This window comes from Mastacembelus armatus, chromosome 6 (assembly GCF_900324485.2).
Source record: "Mastacembelus armatus chromosome 6, fMasArm1.2, whole genome shotgun sequence".
Lineage (NCBI taxonomy): Eukaryota > Metazoa > Chordata > Actinopteri > Synbranchiformes > Mastacembelidae > Mastacembelus > Mastacembelus armatus.
Genome location: NC_046638.1, coordinates 20,121,595 through 20,145,362, shown reverse-complemented (window position 1 = coordinate 20,145,362; position 23,768 = coordinate 20,121,595). Strand labels below are relative to the sequence as shown.

The following is a 23,768-nucleotide window of genomic DNA, read 5'->3' as shown; positions in this document are numbered from 1 at the left end:
TCTTCTTAGTTGTTTGTGTCAAGGAAGGAAGTGGGGGAGAAAAAAAAAAAAAAAAAAAAAAAAAAAAACCTCAATCTTAAAATGATTTTATTAGCAAATCCCAGTTACAAAAATACAAAACAAAAATATGTAACCAAAAAAATACAAAATTCAACACAACCTATAAAGGGCTACAAGAAAAGGTTACAAGAAATGTTATTAGTGGATGTTTTTGGTAAAGTAACAAGAAAATGTGGAATATTTACTCTTAGTACTGTTACTCCAACACTGTGTAATATAGCCCTCTATTCATCATATGAAATTCATTCAAGAGTCATTTTCAAAGGAGGTACATCCTGTTATTCCCCCAAGGACACAAATGTTCTGCTTTTCAGTTAGCTGTAAAATATAAGGGGATGAATGGGATCTGTTCGTAACCAGCACGCACATAGAAGAACCCGTTAATAAAGTTACAATACTGAATCTGTATCCATAACATATATCTTCTGATCAGCAGATGCTACTATTAGCTTTCAAAAAAAAAAAAAAAAGAGAAGCAGAGACAAGAACATAGGAGGAATCTTCACTTATGAAAAGTACATAACTGGATTATTCTACACATTCAGTCGTTCAGGCCAACTCAACTTTTGTTACAGAATGAAAGCTATTCTACACAGGAGACTTCACCTGAAGATTGGTTATATTCCACAACAAACATTCACAACAATGATATCCACATTTCTTTTGCCAATATAATTTCAAGTAGCACATACAAATGGCTTATGAAACGGCAATCAAATAGGTAATGTGAACCAAGTAACTTATCTTACAATTTAAAGATGACGTATTAAAAGGATGGAAAGAAAACATTCTCCAAGGCAGGTCATAAATTCACTCAAATTTTGTATGTAAATGTATGTTTAAAAATGCAAATATTGCATACAACCTTATAAAATATTAAATTATTTATATATGTAGCCGAACTACACAGTTCAAATACTGTCAGCATGTTGCATTTCTGCATAAAGTATTTTTGTAAATATTTTTACATAAAGTGGATACCTTGAAAGCTTTTACAGTCATGTAAACAATGAGATTTTGTGTGCAAAAGTATATGTGTAAAAAGTGTTTAGTAACTTGTCTAACACACTTTTGAGAGTATACACATGTAAAAAACTTCTATTTACATCTTGAATATACAGTACAAAAACACTATGCAAACAAATTTCTTAAATGAAGACTTTCCCAGAAAAAGGAAAAACCATTATTTATCTATGGATGGCTGTGTCTTCTGTATGTATTTTTTCTGAAATTCTTGAAAAAGGCTGGCTGTCGTTGGGGCAGGAGGCAAGGATAGTGGGCAATACTTCTTCTCAGACCATGTACCTATGGAGCAATTCATAATAATTAGGAAGAAATGGTCACCATTGCTGAAATAACAACAAAGAAACAAAACTAATGTCACATTACATTACAGTTTTAGCACTACTCGGCTCTATTCGACTCAGTTTTGGTCATTTTCCATTACAATTGACACCTCAACCTGGGTGGGTCTGTCATAGCATGGTGGCGCGAAGCTGTTTTGTAAGTAGTGTTTGCCATTAGCCTCACTAAAGATTACAAAAATGGAAAAAGAAACGGTCGCTGTTGCCAGTTTTTAAAAGTGGCAGGTTTGATTTGTTGGGAGAATAATTAAAGAAATGTTATGCGTACACACGTGTTGTGCAATGCTTTAGAATGCCATGGAAATAATGTAAATGACTTGATGCTTGGTTAACCATTTAACTTTGTTACTATTAACACATACTTGCTAGAGTTGTGCAGGAAAAGGTCATAGGGAGAGAAGGTTACAAGAATTGTTTCCACAATGTGAAGGGACAATACAATCTGGGAGTTAGGATCTGTCTGCAGGGAGAACAGACCTATATGACACTTTGTTGCTGAGGGAGAGGCAAGGTGAAACTGGTCAACCAGGGATGAGAAAATAACAGTTATCAAGGGTGAGTTACCATATAAGGAGTTGTTTATGTAGAAGGATGCAGTTGTATTGTGCCACCGAATGTCTTGTAAGATGGGGAGCAGCTTTACACATGAAGATAAGAAGAGGAGGATGGTACAGTGCTGAGGGGGTGGGACCAGCTCAGTGCACCAACAAGGGAAGGTTAAAGTTTAAACCAGAACCCTCCCCACCTGTAGTTAACCAATGAAATGTGATTTTTGGCTAATATATAATGTCATGTTTTCCTTTGTTTTGCATCTCTCTTCCTGTGAAGTTGGTTGCAGCTAACTGCTTGCAGACTGCGATTTTCTGACCAGGAAGTGGGTCCTTGTACAAGCTTTGGAATTTCAATTAAATTCTCTTTGAGACCAAAATGAGCTTTCTGTGCTAATTCCAATAAACGAACACGCCGACCGATTTGTGTCGGATGCTGTCTGCCGTACTGCTCATGACTGCAGTCACGTCAATCGCTGTCCAATTGGTGGCCTGCAGTCTGTGGATGTCACATTTTAGTATCGGCTCAGTTTGCTTGAAACCTCAGCGGAGGAGGTACTAAAAAAGTAACTGCTACCAATTACTATCCCCTAATGGAAATGGAAAACCAAAAAGAGTCGAATCGAGTAGTGCTAGTGGAAAATCCCCATAAGAAGAACTGTGTGTGTTTTTGCCTTACCTCTTGCCATTGGGACACTTTTATTTGGGCTCTTTTTCTGTCCCTTAACAAGGTTATCATCTAGGGAAAAAAAAAGGCTCAGACTTAGTTTAAAAAAGAAAAAACAACAGAATCTATAAATCACTTGACTTACAGAGAGAAGAGATGTTTCAAAGGTGCTGGCCTTAACCACACATCAAAGTTGCATTATGAAAAGTGTAGCCCCAGTTAATGTGTCTTATCTCCCCACACTTTATAGATGTGCAATACTAAAATCACTTTAGTGCCTCTTTCACCTCAATATAATAACTTACCTGACACAGAAGCTATGGTTTTCCTTGTCCCATTCGATCCATCTTCAAAGTTGAAGGTGTTGGGTAACACACTGAACCTCAGCACATTATTCTCATGGAGAGACAAAACAGCACAGCTTCCATTTTCACTGTCATTTCTGTCTTCATCAGCTGGCAGTTTGGGTATGACCACATGCTTCTTCATTGTCTCATCTTTAAGCTTTAGTCCATTAGCAATGGATCTCTTCCTCTTCAAACTTTGGCAGCGCTTAGTATTTCCATTCCAGATCCTAGCTGGCAGCTCCTTGGTGTTGGTGGGGATAGTTGTGTGCGTTTTTAGTTTTCTTCTTTGGCCAATTTTAGTTGGTGGAAAACTTCTCCTTTTGTCATGTATCCAATGTGAATTTGCCCCTGTGCAAACATTAGACTTCCTCTTCAGCGGACTGAGATTCACAGAGACAACTTCTGGAGGCCTCTGTGCCATTTCAGACTCAGATTCTGGGCTTAAAATACGACTCTTGTCAATTAAATTGCACTTGTCTTTAGGTGTTGTGCCAAACAGCGTCAACTCTACAGTTCTAACCTTTTTGGATGATGTTTCACCACCAAGGTTGTCAACATAAACTGTCCTATATTTATTGCCCTTAAACATCTGTTGATATATATTAACAGAACTTTTGCATTTTTTTGATTTATTCTGGGGTGAAAAAATTCTCAGGTGTCTGCTTGTCTTTCGCTTTCTTTTAACAGTTTCATGTTTAGCGCTGAGGCTGACTGTTGTCTGGAGGGCAACCGTCATTCTTGTTTTAGTCTGCTCTTGCTTTTCTAACGATGATGCTGCCACATCTGTAGATGTCAGCTGAACTTGTGCACAATCCTCTTCAGGGCCTGACATCCGATTTGTAACTGAAATGACATTTTTGATTTTGTTTTTACAGTCATTTTTACTGCTTGACTGACTACTTCCTGATGATTTCAGATGATCTTGTACACACTCCTCAGGGTCTGCCATCTGAATTCCAAAATCTGGTTCTCGGTTAGAAATTTTGTTTTCATTGCTTGAGTTATCTTCTTGACTAAGTAGTATGCTGCTTGACTGACTGTTATTCGTGCTTTTTTGAGAGATGTTCTTTGGTTCCCTGTCAAAAAATAAGTGTGGTGTTTCGTCATCTTTGGTGAGGTCAGTGGTTTGATTCAGTTCATCGCATAACCCAGGCAAACTAACTGTAATGACTTGATTATCAATATTCTTGCTACCATCCACATGATTCCCTCCTTTTGGTGCAAAATGTAATTTGCTGTCAGATGTGATTGCATGCAGTTTATCGTTCTTTTGTGTTGCAGTCTCTTCCTTAGCAAGGATCTTGTCAGTGCTACCATTATGACTTTGCTTTTTCTTGCACTGGCATTTACCCAATGAAGGTGTGTTTGACCCAGTAAGTATTTCTATCCAGCCTGCAAGGCAGCAAACCTGTTCTACTGCAGAAAAGGACTCCTTCTCTGGTTTTGAGTCACTCAATAGGACAACCTCATGTAACTCACCGTCCATTGGGCTATTCTTCTCTTTGTCTAGCTGACTGGCCATGCTCATACTTTGTACTTGCTCAAAGATGGCTTTGGCCTCTTCTGGAGACAGAACTTTGAGTTCAAATGAATAATTGGAATCAATATTTTCTGACTTGTTAGACGAGGAGGATTGAGTTGGGATAGTTTTAACAGTGGCGGCTTGTTTTTCTTCACCAGAGTTGAGAGGTTCACGGTCTCCTCGAGACAAGACTTTGCCTGGCACCTCACTTACAATATGTGCAGCATTACTCTTCACTGTGCTGTCCTGATATTGTTGGCTGCCAGTGTGCTTCAAAAACCATGGGTAGCCAAACTCTTTATCAATGTCATCTACTTTCTCATTGATGTTCAACCATGATGATTTGTAGGGCAGTTCTGAATAAACCTCATTATCTTTGAGGACATGGCAGTTTTTGAGTTTCTTCTGAAACTGGGGTTTTACCTGTGACAGTATGATAGAGTCTGATGTGGCATGTTTGCTGCAGAATTCATTAACATTGGTCATTAAATCCTTATACCAGCCTGTCTTGAGCTTACATAACAATGTTTTACAGTCGCCATACCAAAAAGTACTTAATAACATGCTTGTAGAATCAACCACGGGAAAATCCTTCTGGCGGTTTTCTACCTCCAATATCAACCTACTTAGTTGTTTAATTGTCCACGGAGTTGTTGAGAATGAGGAAAGCTCTACTGGCATCTCACTTCTGTCCATATCACCATTTTGGCTTGCTCCCACTTCAGAGGATACTGATTGTTGAGTAGTCGGCACAGTTGCAGATGCTCTCTCATTGGAACTCAACCTTTTCTGAAGCCCAGGTGAATCAGAAGATGACACATTACCATTATCAGGGGATGTGGCTGAATTTCTGTTTACAAATTGGTTGGACCTCATTTGATTTGGCTTTTCTGGGTAAAGATCAGACCCTTCTTTCAAATATGCAGCATGTGTATCTTTTTTATCTGCTGGTAAAACTGATAATTTCTCAGCATAACAAGGTAATTCCTCTGTTGCAGTGCACTCATCAGATTGACTGATGGTATTGGAATAGGTACGCTTTCTGGCAACCTGGTAGCGTTCTTGTGACAATGGCTGTACAACAGCAACTGCTCTTGTGCCTTTGCAACCAGGAGATGAATGAATGGAGCTGTCATTTTGTTTGACTGGTACAGATGACTCAGTCTCCTTTGCCTGTTGCGAAATGCACTTATGCAATTGCATTAGCAGAGCCATATCACTTGAAGATTCAACTAGATTCCCTTTTGAGAATGGATTATCTGTCTTTCTTCCATTTTCACGCCCATCACCTGTTGCTGTAACAGAGAAGGCATTTGGAATAGAGCTTTGCTGAGGTGCATTTGTGAGGTGCTGTGCTCTTGAGATAATACTCTGAGTGGTTTTAGGCAAGTACTGTACAGTACAGAGTGGAAATTGCTGGGAGGAATTAGAGTTGTAATTTTCAGTCAGCATAGCAGGTTGCATGTTTTTATTAGACTCAGTCATTGGGACATGCATTGCTGTGGTGGATGTACTCTTACACACCAAACCACCACCTGAACCAGCATGATACATCGTTTGCACACTTTCCACCATTCTTTTGGTCTGGGAGACAGCAGCAGGATTTAAGGGACGCTCATTGGTTTTTGCCAAGAAATTGGTAGTTTGATATTGGCAGCTGTATGGGTTTGAGTTAACAGATGAGGTAGCCCCAGTGGAATGTACTGTGTTGAGGTGAGTTGGGTATTGTTGAGTTTTCTGACCTGTGGTGGAAAGATCCAAAGTCTGTCCATTTGAAGATGAGGTTGCTGCAAAGTTTTTGTTTCTGAAAGACGTCCATCCCTCCATATTTGGTGGAGGGACAGAAGGAGAGAATCCTTGCTGAATGCTGTTTTGTCTGTTAGTACTGCTGCAGGCAATCTGTCCGTTGTGTGCAGTGGCAGATACTAATGTGCTGGCGCACGCCGCCTGTTCACGTACAAACGATGCAGCTATTTGAGTATATGCTGAAATAGGTTTAATTGACTTTTTATTTCCATGGGCATACAGGTTTTTTTGGACCCTGTAATGCTGAAAATGAGACACTTTGCCATCTTGTATAGTTATAGCTGGAGGAGGGCAATCAGTCACTTGTGGGTTCCAATGTGCTGACTGGGCTTGCTGTATGTATGTAGTGTTTGCTTTAATCATACTGGGTGAACTCTGGTTCACTGAGTTCTGATGGAAATTGTGTTGAGTAGTTCTCTGACATTCATTTGTGCCAAGCAAGCAAGGGTTTTTTGTTTGTGTATTAATGGAGGAGTTTTGCCGATTTCCATGTAAAACATTTAAAAGATAACTGTCATTCTTCTGTGTATTTAGCTGCTGAGAAGAAACTTTCCCATCAGGAACTGCTGATCTTTGCCAATTTGACATCTGTTTGCCAATTTGACCCCTGTTAGCTGCATCCTGAAAAGTGAAACTGAATGCATTTTGTTGTGGTCGAACTCCCATGTACTGACACGAGTTTTTTGCAGTGCCAGCTTGCGGATTGCTCATTGTACCACGAGTAAGGTGATTAGCAGTCTGTGGGGATTGCAATGGTGGTCCAACTTGTTGGTGCTGTTGATTCATCCATGTGTAAGAATGCATTTTTATCCTCTGTTAAGTCTTGTAGTAGGATGAAGAGGTAAATCACCTGAAAGAGAATTTATAAAATATTAATATAAAAATATGTGGAATACTTCGTTTAACATACTCCTGAACAAAATCTTTAAGACCAGGGAAATATTACAAGTCTTTACATTTTGTGCTGGTGGATCGTAACCAACTAAAATGTCAAAATGACATTATCTGCCCATAGCAACCCAATATTCAACTTGAAAATTGCATTTCCTGCCGAAGACGCATGTGAATGCTGAAAGCTGAGTGAAGCTGCCCAACAATGCTGGCATTTCCTGCCGAAGACGCATGTGAATGCTGAAAGCTGAGTGAAGCTGCCCAACAATGCTGAAAATGGCTGAAATGCATTGCTGAATAAGCTGAAGGCTGAAATGCAATGCTGAAGAATCCTGGAAGCTGAAATGTAAAACTGGATTTGGAAGCTTAACTTGTTTAGCTAAAAACTCAACATTGCTGAAAAGGGTGGAAAGAGAATGATATGATGAAGTAGAAATAAATTGGCTTTCAATTGCTAAAGAAAGAAGTGTTAAACTAATATGAAAGAAGACAGTGTAGTGAAGGAACATAGTAGGATAGAGAAAGAAGGAAGAACTGAAGGAATTATATATGAATTAAAGAATAAAACAAAAAATTGTAGAAAGTGTATAGTGTAGTTTAAAAACAGATGAACATTGATGAAAAATACAGACGGTAAATGATGTGTAATCAAAGCAGGGTATTAGAAGGAAGGTTTTCTTAGAAGAGTAAAAAAAAAAGGAATAACTAAAAAAAGGGAGGAAATGAAGGAATGAAAGTCGGATGAATGAAGAATAAAGTGATGTGCATAGCTGAAAAGCTTGGAAGTGAAAAAAATGTGCTGGAAAAGAGCATATATCAGCATTGTTTTGGTTTTATTTTGAGACTATGTAATTAAAAGGCTTTTGAAAAGGCAGCATGCTGCATGAGACTCATAATCTTGTGTTAAGATCTGAACTTTAATTTTGGATATTTATTATACTTTGGAACGTTGCAATAACTTCTTGTAAATAACTGCAGACTTTTATTCTGAAAAGAAAAACATGTCCGGCTGCAAGAAGACAACAGTGCTGACTTTAAAATGGCTTCAGTGGGTGCCTAAAGCTGTATCTCAATACACAAAGTTGATTTTAAGCTTATATTTGTCTTTATTGGCTTTTATTTTGAAATCATATAATCAGAAGGCTTTTATTTTGAAAGAAAAGCATGTTGCAGGACAGTCATATGACCTTGAGTTAAAATCTTAATGTTAAGTATGAATATTTATCATAGTTTAGAAAGATGCATTAACTTCCTGCAAATAACTGTAGACTTTTATTGTGAAAGTCTGGCCGTGTCATCCTAAAGAAGACACCATGCCTGACATTTAAAATCGCCTCGGTGCCATTTTAAGATCATGTTGCTGTTTCAGGGCTTTTATTTTGAGAAAATGCTATAAAAAGGGTTTTATTTTGAAAGGACAAAATGCTGCGGGAGGCTCATGGGACCTTATACTAGAATCTGGAGTTTATGTTGAATATTCCTTGTAATTTAAAAAAATGTAATATCTTCCTATAAATAACTGTAGATTTTTATATTGAAAGTCTGACCATGTCAGAAACCATGGTTGACATTGAAAATGGCTTCACTTGGTGCCTGAAGCTGTATGCCAATAGCCAATGTCCATTTTAATATTGAGTTGCTGTTTCAGGACTTTTCTGTTGAGAAAATGCTATTTCGGGGCTTTTATTTTGAAAGGACGAGCTGCTACGGGAGACTCATGGGACCATATACAAGAATCTGGACTTGATTTTGAATATTCCTTATTTAAAATATGTACTATTTTTCTATAAATGACTTTAGACTTTTATTGTGAAAGTCTGACCATGTCCTGGGAGCAGATACCATGGGTGATTTAAAAATGGCCTCAATTTGTGCCTAAAGCTTTATGCCATAAAAACACTTTTATTTTGAAAGGACAAAGTACTGCAGGAGACTCACGTGACATTTATTTTGGACTGTAGACTTTTATTGTGAAAGTCCAAAACATGGCCTGCTAGGAGACAACACCATGGCTGATATTAAACACAGCCTGAGTTGGTGCCTAAAGCTATATGCCAACAGCCAAAGTCAATTTTAAGCTTTTTTTTAATATTTCTTGGCTTTTATTTTGAAAGAATCCTAAACAAAGGCTTTTATTTTCAAAGCACAACATGCTATGCAGCATTGAGATGAACCTTAACTAAAAGCTAAATCTTAAGTTTAAATAGTCACTATACTTTGGAAAGGTATTTGAGTGTTCGGTATGCTTTAGAACGGTACATTCACTTGCTTTAAATAACTGAGAATGGTCCCCATGTGTAACAGCAGTGGACATTAGGCAGACAGTCATTACTTAATTACCTGAGCCCAGAGTGGGAGGGGGAGTGACGGTGACAGCGTTTCACACACACAGAATAGAGAAGTAGAGAAAACTTCACCTCACAAAATAGAGGACTACAGAAAAACTATAAGACCTATCAAAATAATTCTTTCACCAACAGTGCCATGGAGGCTTCAGCAAAGAGACTGATCCACTTTGTGAAGATATTCCAAAAAATGAAAGATTGGTGGCAAGTTAGAAACAGCCTTCATTTGTGTTTTTCACCAGCACTCCTGGAGCTCTTTTATAATGGGAGTGAAAGAGATTGAGCAGTCACTCTGTGGGTTTGGCCACCTGGTGGAAAAACCATAGGCCCTATCAAAATGAGAATTACCTGAAAGAACACAAAAATCTCTACTACTTTGATATATAAATTGTTTATATAGCTGAAAGTTGACACGAAGAGAAGAAAGGAGACAAAAAAGTTGAAAAAGCTGAAGAACTAAAGCTAGTGTGATGTCACTGATGACAAATATCTTCACACATCTCTCCCATACACACCAATGTAAAATTCAGAAAAAGCCTAAAAAAAAACCATAAAATGCAAACTGCGATTACAGAAAAACTGTAACAGATATCAAAAAGCTGAATACAATGTTAATAGATTAATGCCTTCTGACCCATTTAAAGGTCAAATGGTGTTTCTAACTGAAAGTATGCTGACAGTTAAAGCTGAAAGAGAACAAAGCTGAAGAGGATTTGAACATTCTATTTATTTCAATGGGACAAAAAATGTGAAAAAGCTGAATATCTTAAAAAATATGAAAGATATCAAAAAGTTGAATACAAGCAGAAATGTCCTTAAAAAGCCAAACATTTTGATATTTGAATGGTCTTTCTAGCACAAAGTATGCAGAAGGAGTTACCAACCGAAAAAAGGGGAGGTATAAAAATAACTAGAAAATTGCATTTCCTGCGGAAGATGCGTGTGAATGCTGAAAGCTGAATGAAGCTGCCCAACAATGCTGAAAATGGCTGAAATGCAATCCTGAATCTTGGAAGCTGAAATGTAAAACTGGAGATGGAAGTTTAACTTGTTTAGCTTAAAAACTATTCAAAAACTGAGGCAGATTTGCAGGGGTAAAAAGGCTGAAGGAGAGGAAAAATGTGCTGGAAAAGAGCAAATATTAACATTTCTTAGCTTTTATTTTGCTGTTCCTATGGTGACCTAACCCCAGAGTGGGAGGGGGAGTGACAGTGACACAGCCCTTTAAACACACAGTATTCTTAAACTGAGAAAACTTCACCTCACAAAATGGAGGACTACAGAAAAACTATAAGACCTAGTACCTAGACCAAGTAGCTGAATGAAGCTGCCCAACAATGCTCAAAATCGCTGAAATGCATTGCTGAATAAGCTGAAGGCTGAAATGCAATCCTGAAGAATCCTAGAAGCTGAAATGTAAAACCGGAGATGGAAGCTTAACTTGTTTAGCTTAAAAACTATTCAGAATTACTGGAAAGGGTGGAATGATATGATGAAGTAGAAATAAATTGGCTGTCATTTGCTAAAGAAAGAAGTGTTATACTAATATAAAAGAAGACACTGTGGTGAAGGATGGAATAACTAAAGGAATTAAATATGAGTTAAAGAAAAAGAATGGAAGAATGAGACAGCAAAAAAGTGAAATATCCGAAAGACTGTATAGACAGAAAGAATGTCTAGTTTAAAAACCAATAAATATTGCTGAAAAATACAGAAGGTAAAGCCTGTGTAGCTAAACCAGGAACATTTGAAGGAAGGTTTTCTGAGAGAAAGAAGAGAAGAAGGAAGGGAAGACTGAAAAAAGGGAAGAAATGAAGCAATGGAGCAGCATGAATAAAGAATAAACGTGCAGTGATAAAAATGATGAAAGGGAAAAATGTGCTGCTGGAAAAGAGCAATTAAGAATGGTAATTAAGAATGACTGGCTGCCTAATGTCCACTGCTGTTACACATGGTGACCATTCTCAGCTATTTAGAGCAAGTGACTCTGTGGCTGTTTTAAATGTACCCTCCCTCCCACTCTGGGCTTAGGTCCAACATGGCCCACACTGAATATGTGTAACAGCAGTGGACATTAGGCAGCCAGTCATTCTTAATTACCAACCACAGACAGCTGCTGTTCTGCTATTGCTTTGTGTTGAGCTGTTGCTATGGTGACCTAAGCCCAGAGTGGGAGGGGGAGTGACAGTGACAGTGACACAGCCCTTCACACATGTTGAGTGAAGGAGAACCTGACAAAACTTCATCTCACAAAATGGAGGATTACAGAAAAACTATAAGACCTATCAAAATAATTCTTTCACTAACAGCGTTACCCGAAGGAAGACAAAAATCTCTACTACTTTGATATATAAATTGTTCATAAAGCTGAAAGTTAACACAAGAAGAGAAGAAAACAGACAAAAAAAAAAAGAAAAAAGCTGAAGGGCAAAAGCTAGAGATGTCATCAGTGACATCACGCACTTTAGCTCTCTCCCATACACACCAATGTAAAATTCAGAGAAGAGCTAAAAAAAACCCATAAAACTTAAACTGCGATTAATCAAAAACCATAACAGATATCAAAAAGCTGAATACAAGACTAATAGATTAATGCCTTCTGACCCCTTTAAAGGTTGAATGGTGTTTCTAGCTGAAGGTATGCTGAAGTAGTTAAAGCTGAAAGAGGACAAAGCTGAAGAGGATTTGAACATTCTCTCCATTCATTTCAATGGGACAAAAAATGTGAAAAAAGCTGAATATCTTAAAAAATATGAAAGATATCAAAAAGCTGAATACATACATTTACAATACATACAATACAATACATTTCTAGCTCAAAGTATGCGGAAGAAGATAGTGACCGAAAAACACACAGAATAATAATAAAGACACAGGATAACAATAGTGAATGCTGAGCATTCACATTAATTAGAATAATAATACAAATTGATGTAAATCAATTTGGACCTCTTACTCTGGCACTCCAGTGCAGGAGTCCAGTTCAGTCCTCACATTTTAAAGTGGTAATTACTAGCCTACTTGAGGTTGTAGAGAACAGGTTTCTACTCTAGGCTGAGGCAAAGGAATTCATCCGCCTATTCACTACTTTCATCCCAATCTTCCCCCTGCTGCCTCTTTACTACAATCTGCATAGGCCTGAAACTACCGATACTAATTAAGACACATTGGTTAATGGTAGCGTACTTCTTTTAGGAACAGTTATGGTTGCTGGAACATAGTTAAGCTGTAAGTTCACTTTTACTGCTTAGGAGATATAAATTTCAGGGTCTAGACTAAACCGGCTAGAACTTTCATCTAGAGAACATGACTTCATACATAAGCTATTTCTTTTTTTCCAACAAGGAGAGGGTATGGACACTTTAAAGAAACCCTTATATAATTACAATTAAAACAAGGAAGCTTTTACTGTAACTGCAAATGTTGTACTTTATTTAGGAGATGCAAAAGCTAACAGCAAAAAATAAATGTTTAAAACAATCAAATCAACAATGCAATGATCAATCAGTAACTCCTGTTTGTCAGTTACCAAGCAGACTTTGTGATTTCGGATGGCGTAATCAGTGCATGGCCCATAACTGAGGCATACGGTGTGATCAGTGCATGGTCTATAACGCGTGATCAGTGCATGGTCCATAACTGAGGCATAGGGCGTGATCAGTGCATGGCCCATAACTGAGGCATATGGCGTGGTCAGTGCATGGCCCATTACTGAGGCATACGGCGTGGTCAGTGCATGTTGTGAGGATTTTACGACAGAGCAAATGGTCACTGATTTAAACCAATGTGGGGGTTGAATGTTTGCTTGACCCTCTGATAGTGTGTGGTTCTGTCTGTTTATTGGTTTAGTGTTTTAGGGTAGAGGGTTGTAAATGACTGCCAACAATTTGTTTCTTTGATGGTAAGAAGACTGAAGATAGTACCTGAACAAACAATGTGAAAACAACTTAAAGAAATTTCTACCACAATTTGGCGACGAGGATGGGATGGACAGGCCACTGACCGGCACTTGTTCTGGACCGAAGGAACCACCGGTGGTAAAATTTAAAAATGAAGGGAAAGTTCCGCTCCGACAAACGGAGGGCTGGAATCCCGCCTGAGGTCAGAACGGGTGGTGGACAGTGGATGCTCCATTCATTTGATAAATGAGTACAGTGTTATGAATCATTTCTTGTGTATGTCTGTTAAGTGTTGATTTATGTTTTTGGTATGTTTTTGGTCTGCGTCAAAATGAAAAACCCTAGGTGTGTGTGTTTGGTAATCATGTGATCTTTGTAATCCCTCCTGGTAATAAGACCAGTGTGTCTGAGGGTCAGACGCCAGATGATGAAAAAATAATCCTAAAAAAACGAAAAACAAAAGAAACTGAGAAAACTCCACTGGCTGAGGATTACAACCGTAAGTCTTCCTTCGGGAAGCCATATGGTTTATTAAGGAAACGACCCGTACGTGGAAAACATGAAAAAATTAAGACAGTACTGAAGAGGTAAGCTCTGATTGTTAATGAGAAGTTCGATAATGTTGTTAATGAGAAGTAAGCTGTTAAATGAGAAGTAAGCTATTGTTAATGAGAAGTACGCTATTGTCTATGAGGAGTAAGATGTTATTGCCTATAAGAACCAGTAGGGCCATAAATGAGGCATACGGCGCGATCAGTGCACGGCCCATAACTGAGGCATAGGGCGTGATTAGTGCATGGCCCATAACTGAGGCATACGGTGTGATCAGTGCATGGTGTGAGGATTTTACGACAGAGCAAATGGTCACTGATTTAAACCAATGTGGGGGTTGAATGTTTGCTTGACCCTCTGATGGTGTGTGGTTCTGTCTGTTTATTGGTTTAGTGTTTTAGGGTAGATTGGTTGTAAATGACTGCCAACAATTTGTTTCTTTGATGGTAAGAAGACTGAAGATAGTACCTGAACAAACAATGTGGGGGTCTGTTCAGGATTAGTCCAAAGTACGATATATAAACAGGTCTTGTAACCCAGACGGGAGAGGACTTCTGCAAGGACGTCCTCTCCGGGCCCGTGATTAAACCTGAGATGATTCAGCACACTTGTGGTTGTTTTCTGAGAATTAGCAACTCTCAAACTTAAAGAAATTTCTACCACAATTGTCTATAACGCGTGATCAGTGCATGACCCATAACTGAAGCATACGGCGCGATCAGTGCATGGCCCATAAATGAGGCATACGGCGTGATCAGTGCACGGCCCATAACTGAGGCATAGGGCGTGATCAGTGCACGGCCCATGACTGAGGCATAGGGCGTGATCAGTGCATGGCCAATAACTGAGGCATAGGGCATGATCAATGCATGGCCCATAACTGAGGCATACGGCGCGATCAGTGCACGGCCCATAACTGAGGCATATGTGACACATAATTTAATTCTATTTTAGTTCAGGTACTTCCCTTTCTCTCCCAGCCATCTGTTTTCAGTCTTCCTGGTACTTTCCTTCAGCTTTCACTTCCCTATTCATTGACCTGTGCATGCAACTTATTTTAATTCCATTAACACACACACACACACACATATTCATTTAATTCACTGATTTCTTTTCTGTAAACAGATTCTTATATATACATTTATATGTATACATACTGTACATATACATTTTCATCACTATATGTCATGCAATCAACTACAATGAAAATCATAGTACATTTTATGAAATTATTTTTCTTAATGATTAACTTACTTCTACATGGTTTTAATCAATATTTCAGAATCACCGCTCTATCTGTCCTCCAGCTCCACTTACTCCTTGTTCCACAGTGCTGCCCTTCATCCTTCATCCTTTTCGTCTTCCTCTGGTGGTATTAACTTTGAAATTGGAGGCATGCAGGTGATATAATCAATCACCAGCTCTGGTTCTTCTTTGTTTTGACGAATCTGTTCAAGCTCCTCTCTCAAGTCTTTCTCTATGTTATCCTCCTTTTGGTTCCTCCTCAGGAAAATCTGTCCTAGGAGGGATCCTCTTGTGCTGTCTCCTCTCCTGAGGTTCCAATGGCCTCTCCTACTATGATCCAAATGATTTTTTGTCATTCCATCTTTCCATCTGAGACCCAAAAGGCCTCGTCTCATTCCATTCTTCTCTCTGAGAAGCGTTTTTTCTCATTCCACCCCTTCTTGAGGCCTATAAGGCCTATACTGCATATACCGCCTTTCACAGGGTTCTTACACATAATTTTCCCTGTATTTAATATCATCGACATCCGTTTTTCTGGGCTCTTTGACATCTCTTATTGGAATATAGATTCTGTGATCAGATTAGAGGTCGACTGATCTATCGGCCGATTTTTTGCACATTTTAATTGGCATCGGCCCATTTCGCTGCACATTAGGCCGATTTATAGGCAGACACATCTGCTTCCAGCTAAAAGTTAAGAGACGGAGCAATGCACACACTGTAGCCGTGCCCTGTTTACATTTTACACACACAGCTTCAGCTAATGATGGCAGGGGAAATCCATTCATTTCCAAAGCGTAATTACATTGTAGCGTATTAGAATTGATGCTGACCATCATGTGTGCAACAAATGTGAAAGTAGAAACGCGTGAAATTCAGACGAATATTCTCGCGAAAATCCACTTCTCACTTACTTCTACACTCGCAACACGGGCACAATTCTCCCACCAAAAAATACACTTTTAACCCTCTGGGATCTGAGGGGGTTTTGGGGCCTGGACAAATTTTGACATGCCCTGACATTTGTGCTTTTTTCAGTTGCTTTTAAACATATTAATGTCTAAAGTCTGATAATACAGTAATCAGCACAAAATGGGCTACAATAATATGTGAGCAGCAAGTTTATACATGATTGTGTTTTTGAGAAAAAAGTGGTTATGCATGGTTAGTGAAAAACTAAAATTTTTTAGCCACTGAAATAAGACCATAAAACACAAACAGAACATTGGTTCACAAGACTTTTGGCAACAACATGCAGGTCTCCAAAGTGTTTACTTCACAATGATGTGAAAGTCATCTTGTTCACTCAAGACGCACTCAACGACCAGACAAAGACACGCATAATGAGCCTTTCAGTCAATGTAGCTGAGAGGGGATTAGTGCAGCACAATACAAAACAATGAGAAAAAAGAAAACATTTCAAGCTTTCTAGCCATATAATTCTTATTTTTATGAGGCAAGTATTCGCTGAGATTCTGGTTGTTTTATTTAGGCGTCTGTGAAGAGAAATGGCAGAGACAGAAAAGTCAGAGAGCGCACCCTGTCGACTTTATTTAAAAAAAGCACAACGTTTTGTTGTTATTATGATGGTATACCACTAAAACTAGACCCTTTACAAATTTGAATGATATGCTTCTTTTATCTGTACAATCAGATTTGACGGAGTAATTTAAGTTTGTTTCGGCCTTATCAGAAAAAGATGCGTCAAAACGCACCGGCGCGTTCGTCGACCCCAGAGGGTTAAAAAAGGAATGAGGGGAGAACGATACACAGATATGTCTAAAAAAGGGAAACTAATGGTGGTAAACCTGTGTGACCATAAAATGAAAGAAGGTGGTCCAAGGGGTGGAAACCATCCCTCTGACCAAAAGTATAAAGGCAGAGAGCTTGGGAACACAGTTGGTATACCCTGGGGTAACTCACCTTGTCTGTACTGTGTTTTGTGAATAAACACCTGTGCACTTGGATCCAGTTGTTTCTCTTATGTTAGTGATCCTATTGAAGAGGATTGCCAGTTATACTTAGGAAGTTTGACACAGTTATGGTCTAGTCAGATCGGAATCTTCACAAATGCATCAAGGTCATCCAGGCACGACACTTCTCTGTATCAGTTATCCTCTGTTTTGGTCATAAGCAAACAGCACTCTTGTGTGTGGGATTACCCTAGCTACTCCATATGCTGAAGTTCTAGTGTTTACAAAGCTTTCTAATATCAGTGTGACTTTTAGATGCATAGCAGCTCATTCATCAGCAGTAGGTTTTTATGACAGTTTCAACTCAGGCACTCGCATCAAAAAGTTTAATGGATCCATCCATTACAATTGTGACGACATGAACTTGGCCGCCCTCTTTGGAGACTATGTTGCGATCACTAAATCACTGATAAGGTAGAAGCATTCCACAGGTGCACTTTCTAATGGGGATGAGCCAGAAAGACCCAGGAGACTTTGAGGTTCCAGCTGCAAAATGCAGAGGCATCAAAATCAGGGGTACAAAAAAAAAAAAAAAAAAAAAAAAAAGAACACTTCTTGGGGGCGTGCACATAATTACCTGGCTCACCTCAGATTATTTCCATATGAACAGTGCGATCAGTGCGAAGCGGGATCACATTAGCTATAATGGAGAACCGTGCTGCTCCTTACTTTCATACAGAATTTGTTAATTTAAAATAAGACATTTCAAGCTTTCTAGGCATTATATATATATTTCTCATGTCTTTGAGACAAGTATTCGCTGAGATTCTGGTTGTTTTATTTACGTGTCTGTGAAGAGAGATGACAGAGAGAGCGCATGCTGTCTGCTTTCTTTATTTAACAAAAGGCATAGTGTTTTGTTGTTGTTATGAGTGTATACAAATAAAAACTAGACGCTTTACAGATTCGAATGATATATTGCTCTTATCAGTACAATCAAAACTGACAGAGTAATTTAAGTTCATTTCAGCGTTATCAGGAGAAGATGCCACAAAACGCAGCAGCGCAATTGTCGACCCCTGAGGGTTAATGAAAGTCATGTCTTGGGGGACTGGGAAGTGGAAAGTTTTGAAGCAAGGGGGCACTTCACACAGCTCCAGAGATCAATTGAAGATATGTGTGAAGCTGGGCGTCAGCTCATTAGCACACACTCTCAGACAGGAGGTGGACACACTATCAAGACCTGAATCTTTCCTGATCTTTTGTCTCTGAAAGAGCTGTTATTCATCCTCTTCACAGATCTTTAGTGCAGGCAGGGTGTCTGGGTGGAGTGGTGTGGTGATTGCAGGTAGTCCATTCACATAGATGAGAGGTATAATGTGAGTCTTTTCAAACCTGCAATAGAAAGCTGTTCAGGTCGTCTGCCATTCTAAGATTTTCCTCAGGATGGGGGGATGGTCTCTTGTAGTTGGTATTGTGCTGCAAGCCTCTCCAAACTCCAAGCTCCAAGCCAGACACTCCAAACTCCAATGTCTGGCTGAGAAGCTGGTTTTTAGCTTCTCACTGGAGCTCTTCTTAGCTACCCTGATCTCATTTGTAAGCTTGCTTCTGACCTGCTTGAACAAGGCCCAGTCATCACTTCTGTAAGTCTCCTCTTTGGTTTATTCTTGTTGGCCTTGGTCTGGACACACATCTGTGCAAAACTGATGCAAGGTGTCACAGTGTCATTTAGGGCTGCAGCTATCGATCATTTTTGGAGTTAAGTATTCTACCAAATATTTCAGTGATTACTCGAGTAATTGGACTTTTGCATTTTTAAACAATAATACTATTCTGTAATACCTGACAGAAACAACAGGTTGACTTGAAATGACGTTACCTTGTGAGGGCTCCGCTGGGTGAGCCAGTGTGGTTCACAACTGGATGCTTTAGGAGTAAGCTTATTTAATGCATTGCTTACTTGCAGTTTAACATGAATTATTAATTTAGATCAGTACTTAATGTTTCCAACTAGATGCTTTCTGTTCAGATGTTGAAGCATTGACAGAGTGCTCTTGTGTTATGTCAGTTCTACTTTACAATCCACGCATTGCGCCGCATTTTTAAACAATAATACTATTGTTTTCCGCATGACAGAGATGACAGGTTACCTTCAAATGACGTTGCCATTGTATGTCGGCTCCACTGGGTGAGCCAGTCTGGTTCACAGCTGTCTGCTTTCTGTTCAGATGTTGAAACATTGACGAAGTGCTGTTGTGGTTCGCCAGTTCTACTTTACAATATACACATTGCACCATGTTGTCATCTTTTTTAAGTTTGAAACGATCCCAAACTTTGGACATTTTCTGCCTTTTACGGACGGTTTCGCTCTCTGCCATAGCACCAACTTTTGATACTAAAATGTGTTGTGCGACAGTGATTACGGTCCGTGTGGAACAATGATCCCTAGGCAGAGCAGGTCCAATAACGCAAGTGATAGTATGCAGCCCTAGTGTCATTGAGTTTGTTGAAGTCTGTGGCTGCTGCTTAAAAACTCCCCCAGCAAGTCAAGTGGTTTGCAGTTTATGAAGAGAGTCTCCAAGTGAGAACTGCAGGACTGTTTCAACATTGACATTTGTAAACAGCCTTTGTTTACATAGAAGGTGGAGAGCCAGGTCTTGAGGGATGAATTACCCCCAAGAAAACATCAGCCCCTGAAAAATGAAAAAGAAAAAAGGCTGCTCAGAGGCAAAGCATGGTTGAATGACCATCACTTGAATGACTAATTAAGGGCAAGATTGTACTTGAAGAGATGTACAAGAGTGTCAGCAGAGTGGAGCAAGAACTACGGCGCTTGTCGAAAGAACTTAAGGCAACGCTTAACAGACAGTGATACAGAATTTTTCTTCCACAATATCCGGACGATTCTACTATGAGTTTTAAAGGTTGGCCTCTAAGCAGAGTGAGAAATTAAGAGAGTATCTTATGCCCAACTGACTCCATCCTGCTCTCTCATATGTGCAACAAGTCATTTGCATGTGAAAGTAGAAACGCGCAGTTCAGACAAAACTTCAGGACAAAACATGCACATTAACTTTCCATATTAACCGTCTGGGGTCGACGAACGCGCCGGCGCGTTTTGACGCATCTTCTACTGATAACGCCGAAACCAGTGTTAATTTTGACAGCAGATTTTAATTTAGTTTTAGTCATAGTCTTTTGACTAGAATGCAATTTTAGTTTTTGTCATATTTTAGTCATCTGCTTTGCTTTAGTTTTAGTCAACTAAATAGCATAAGATTTTAGTCGACTAAATCTACAGTAGATTTAAATCTATTGGGTTTAATTTAAGTGTAATTTAGAAAAACTATTGTAATATACAAAATATTCTAAATTAAAATTAAATGAAAAACAAGTTTCATTAAATAGATATGGAATATGGCCTTTCCATAAAAGACCAAAAATTAGATATACATCGTTTATAACCTGCATATGACATTCTTCATTCTTTAAAGCAAAAGAGCAACTTCAAAATATTTAAAAGAAAAACTGTATTTAGCAGTAATGCCACTGCCACATCAAACGTGAAACTGACCCATATATCTTCTCTTCGTTTTCTCCCAGCTGTTTCCATTTCATTATAGTTTAAGTCAAACACAAACCCAGTGTAGGCTATGATGATGTTGTGTACACGCACATCCCGCGTCACTAGGTGGATCAGTTACTTTTCAAATGTGCGTGTGCGTCTAAGAAGATTAATTCTGATTGGATCTTTTCTAAAAACGTCCCTCACTCACATTTTCGTCTCGTTTTTATTAGTCAACGAAAATATCAATATATTTTTATTTAGTTTTCTTCGTCATCACTTAATTTTTATTTAGTTAAGGTCTCATTTTCATCAGTGAAAACTTATAATGAAAATACTTCGTCAACGAAATTAACACTGGCCGAAACAAACTTAAATTTCTCCGTCATTTCTGATTGCACAGATAAAAGCAATATATCATTCAAATCTGTAAAGAGTCTAGTTTTAGTTGTATACCATCATAATCACAACAAAACGCTGTGCTTTTATTAAATAAAGAAAGTCGACAGGGTGCGCTCTCTGTTTTCTGTCTCTGTCATCTCTCTTCACAGACACGTAAATAAAACAACCAGAATCTCAGCAAATACTTGGCTCATAAAAATAACAAGCATATGACTAGAAAGCTTGAAATGTCTTTTAAATGAAACAATTCAAGTCGAAAACAAATCATCACTTTTTATTTAATCTGTATGAACGTAAGGAGAAGTACGTTTTCTCCTGTCTCACCTCATTACAGGTAATGCAATTCCTCCCTGTACTCTGTTCGCTGTTCACATGTAAATAATCTCAGGTGAACCAGGTAAATATGTCCACGCCCCTGAGAAATGACATAAAACGTCAAACTTCATCATAGAATTTACTCACTTTTTCTGCGCGTTTGGATGATGGTGCGTCACGGATGTGAAGAAGCGCTTCTTGTATTCCACACAGAGACGAGTAGTTCAGTTTGTCCTCAGAGTAAAAACTGATTTTAACTCAAATGAGGATTGTTTGGCTCCTCATTGTTTTGTATTGTGCTGCACTAATCCATCCCATCTACATTGACTGAAAGGCTCATTATGCGCGTCTTTGTCTGGTCGTTCAGTGCGTCTTTTGTCTTCTGAGGTAAATCACATGACTATTCATCCTCAGACACACCCTCTTGCATATGGCCTTTCTGGACAAAAAGTGTCTTAGAAAATTTAAATCAGTGTATTGTTTACTGTGAATGTGTGAACAAGATGACATTCACAGCACTCTGAAGTAAACACTTCAGCCTACAACATGCTGGTCTCCAAAGTCTTGTGAACCAATGTTCTGTTTGTGTTTTATGGTCTTATTTCAGTGAGTAAAAAATTGTAGTTTTTCACTAACCATGCATAACCACTTTTTTCTCAAAAACACAATCATGTATAAACTTGCTGCTCACATATTATTGTAGCCAATTTTGTGCTGATTACAGTGTTATCAGACTTTAGACATTAATATGTTTAAAAAACACAGAAAAAAAGCATAAAATGTCAGGACATGTCAAAATTTGTCCAGGCCCCAAAAACCCCCTCACACCCCAGAGGGTTAAGATGCTACGGTACCATAACCCACCCACCTCTGTCCCCTATAGATGGGTGGGCTTCCCCTGTTCTCCATTCTTTATTTAGTTGTGGTATACATTTGCTATCTCTAAGACTTATTTTAGACAAGTTTCAGTCATGTCCATACTTGGTTTTACATGCATGCCATTGAGGTCTTATGCCACTGATCACACCTGTTCCCTTAGATTCTTTTGGTATTTTCCTGCTTCTAGCTCCATTCTCTAATATGGCCTTTATATGGGCATGTCTTCAATAACATATACACAGGATACATATTCAGCTTATACATGGCCTTAGATTTCTAGGATAATACACAACAGAAGCAGCTGTCTAAGTGATACACTAAGCAACTGTTTCATACAAATCATATCTCCTCCAAAGGACACTTCAATTATAAATATTTTCCATACCACCATGTTTCAAAACATTGTTTGTTATATAATTTGTTTTCCACAACACACAGAAAAACATTAGTTCATGAGGAGACAAAATGCTGAAGATTCTTTAGCATAGATGAGACTGCCTGATATCAGGAAAGATCACATAGTTTGTTTTGTCTTCATAAAATCTGAAAATCATTTTGTATGATTCTAAGGATGCCATCTGTGCAGGTCTGACTGATAACAATGGTGCTAACTTAAAATGTCCCTGAGAAAAGTTTAATCTCCATTGCTCCAAGTTTAATCAGGTAGACACACTTCTACAGGAACCAAGTCATTTAAGTCATGTGAGTGAAATACAGAGATTTAAATAAATGGGACTCACTGTCAGTGAGTGAAGAAGGTGGGAAGTATTTTGGACACAAGTGTGTTTTGTGTTAGGGGTTAAGGCTCTGTTTTATTCAAAATATAAAGGAAAATCATTTACTGAATTGTCACTTTGCACATTGAATTATCAGTGCAAAACGAATAGCAAACGTAAAAAAACAGGCCAAACGTAACAATATAAAAGAGGCTCTCAGTGCAGAAGAGTAACTTTCGCTCTGCCCACCAAGGGGCCCCATCACATCAGACTTAACACAAACCGTCACCTGACAAACAGTGCAATGGATTTGCAATCGCTCAATAAATCAGGACATCGTCATTTTAATTGCATTTGTTGCGGATATAAATCATGAAGAGTAGGGGCTCATTTTAAACGCTAGCTCATTGTTAATGCGGTATTTAACGGCGCTGTGTGTCCGCACCCGGTGCATTCAAGTCATGTCTTGGATACATCGACGTGCGGTAGCCGCCCACTCTCAACAATCACCCGCTGACGCTACAAACTTACTTTTTCCTGACGAGCTCCACCCTCAGACGCAGACCCGGAGTCCGTGGAGAAAACAAAGCTCCTTTTTCGGTGCTCATCGATCCATATTACAGTTGATCTGATCCAGCGTGCCCACCGACCTTTTGTGTACAAGCCAACTAACATTCAACACACCTCAGTCTCAGACTCACACCACCACGACCCCGCCGCTGCCGCTACTGC

The 23,768-nt window shown here is 38.9% G+C and overlaps 1 protein-coding gene across 1 annotated transcript; it reads right to left on the bottom strand.

Moving 5' to 3' along the window:
* Positions 1 to 223: 223 nt before the first annotated feature.
* Positions 224 to 23,768, bottom strand: amn1 (antagonist of mitotic exit network 1 homolog (S. cerevisiae)). Its single transcript, XM_026311687.1, has 4 exons — positions 23,568 to 23,768; positions 2,945 to 7,164; positions 2,652 to 2,711; positions 224 to 1,365 (listed from the first exon to the last, which is right to left on the bottom strand). Exons 2-4 carry the CDS (start codon positions 7,116 to 7,118, stop codon positions 1,244 to 1,246), a joined length of 4,356 nt encoding a protein of 1,451 aa, XP_026167472.1. The 5' UTR covers positions 7,119 to 7,164; positions 23,568 to 23,768; the 3' UTR covers positions 224 to 1,243.

Bases quoted from the DNA above. Each gene is read 5' to 3' on its own strand.
- amn1 (XM_026311687.1), bottom strand. From the start codon at position 7,118: ATGCATTCTTACACATGGATGAATCAACAGCACCAACAAGTTGGACCA. The intron at 2,712-2,944 runs GTAAGTTATTAT...TTTTTTCCCTAG, and splicing joins AACCATAGCTTCTGTGTCAG to ATGATAACCTTGTTAAGGGA. The intron at 1,366-2,651 runs GTAAGGCAAAAA...ATTGCTCCATAG, and splicing joins AAGTGTCCCAATGGCAAGAG to GTACATGGTCTGAGAAGAAG.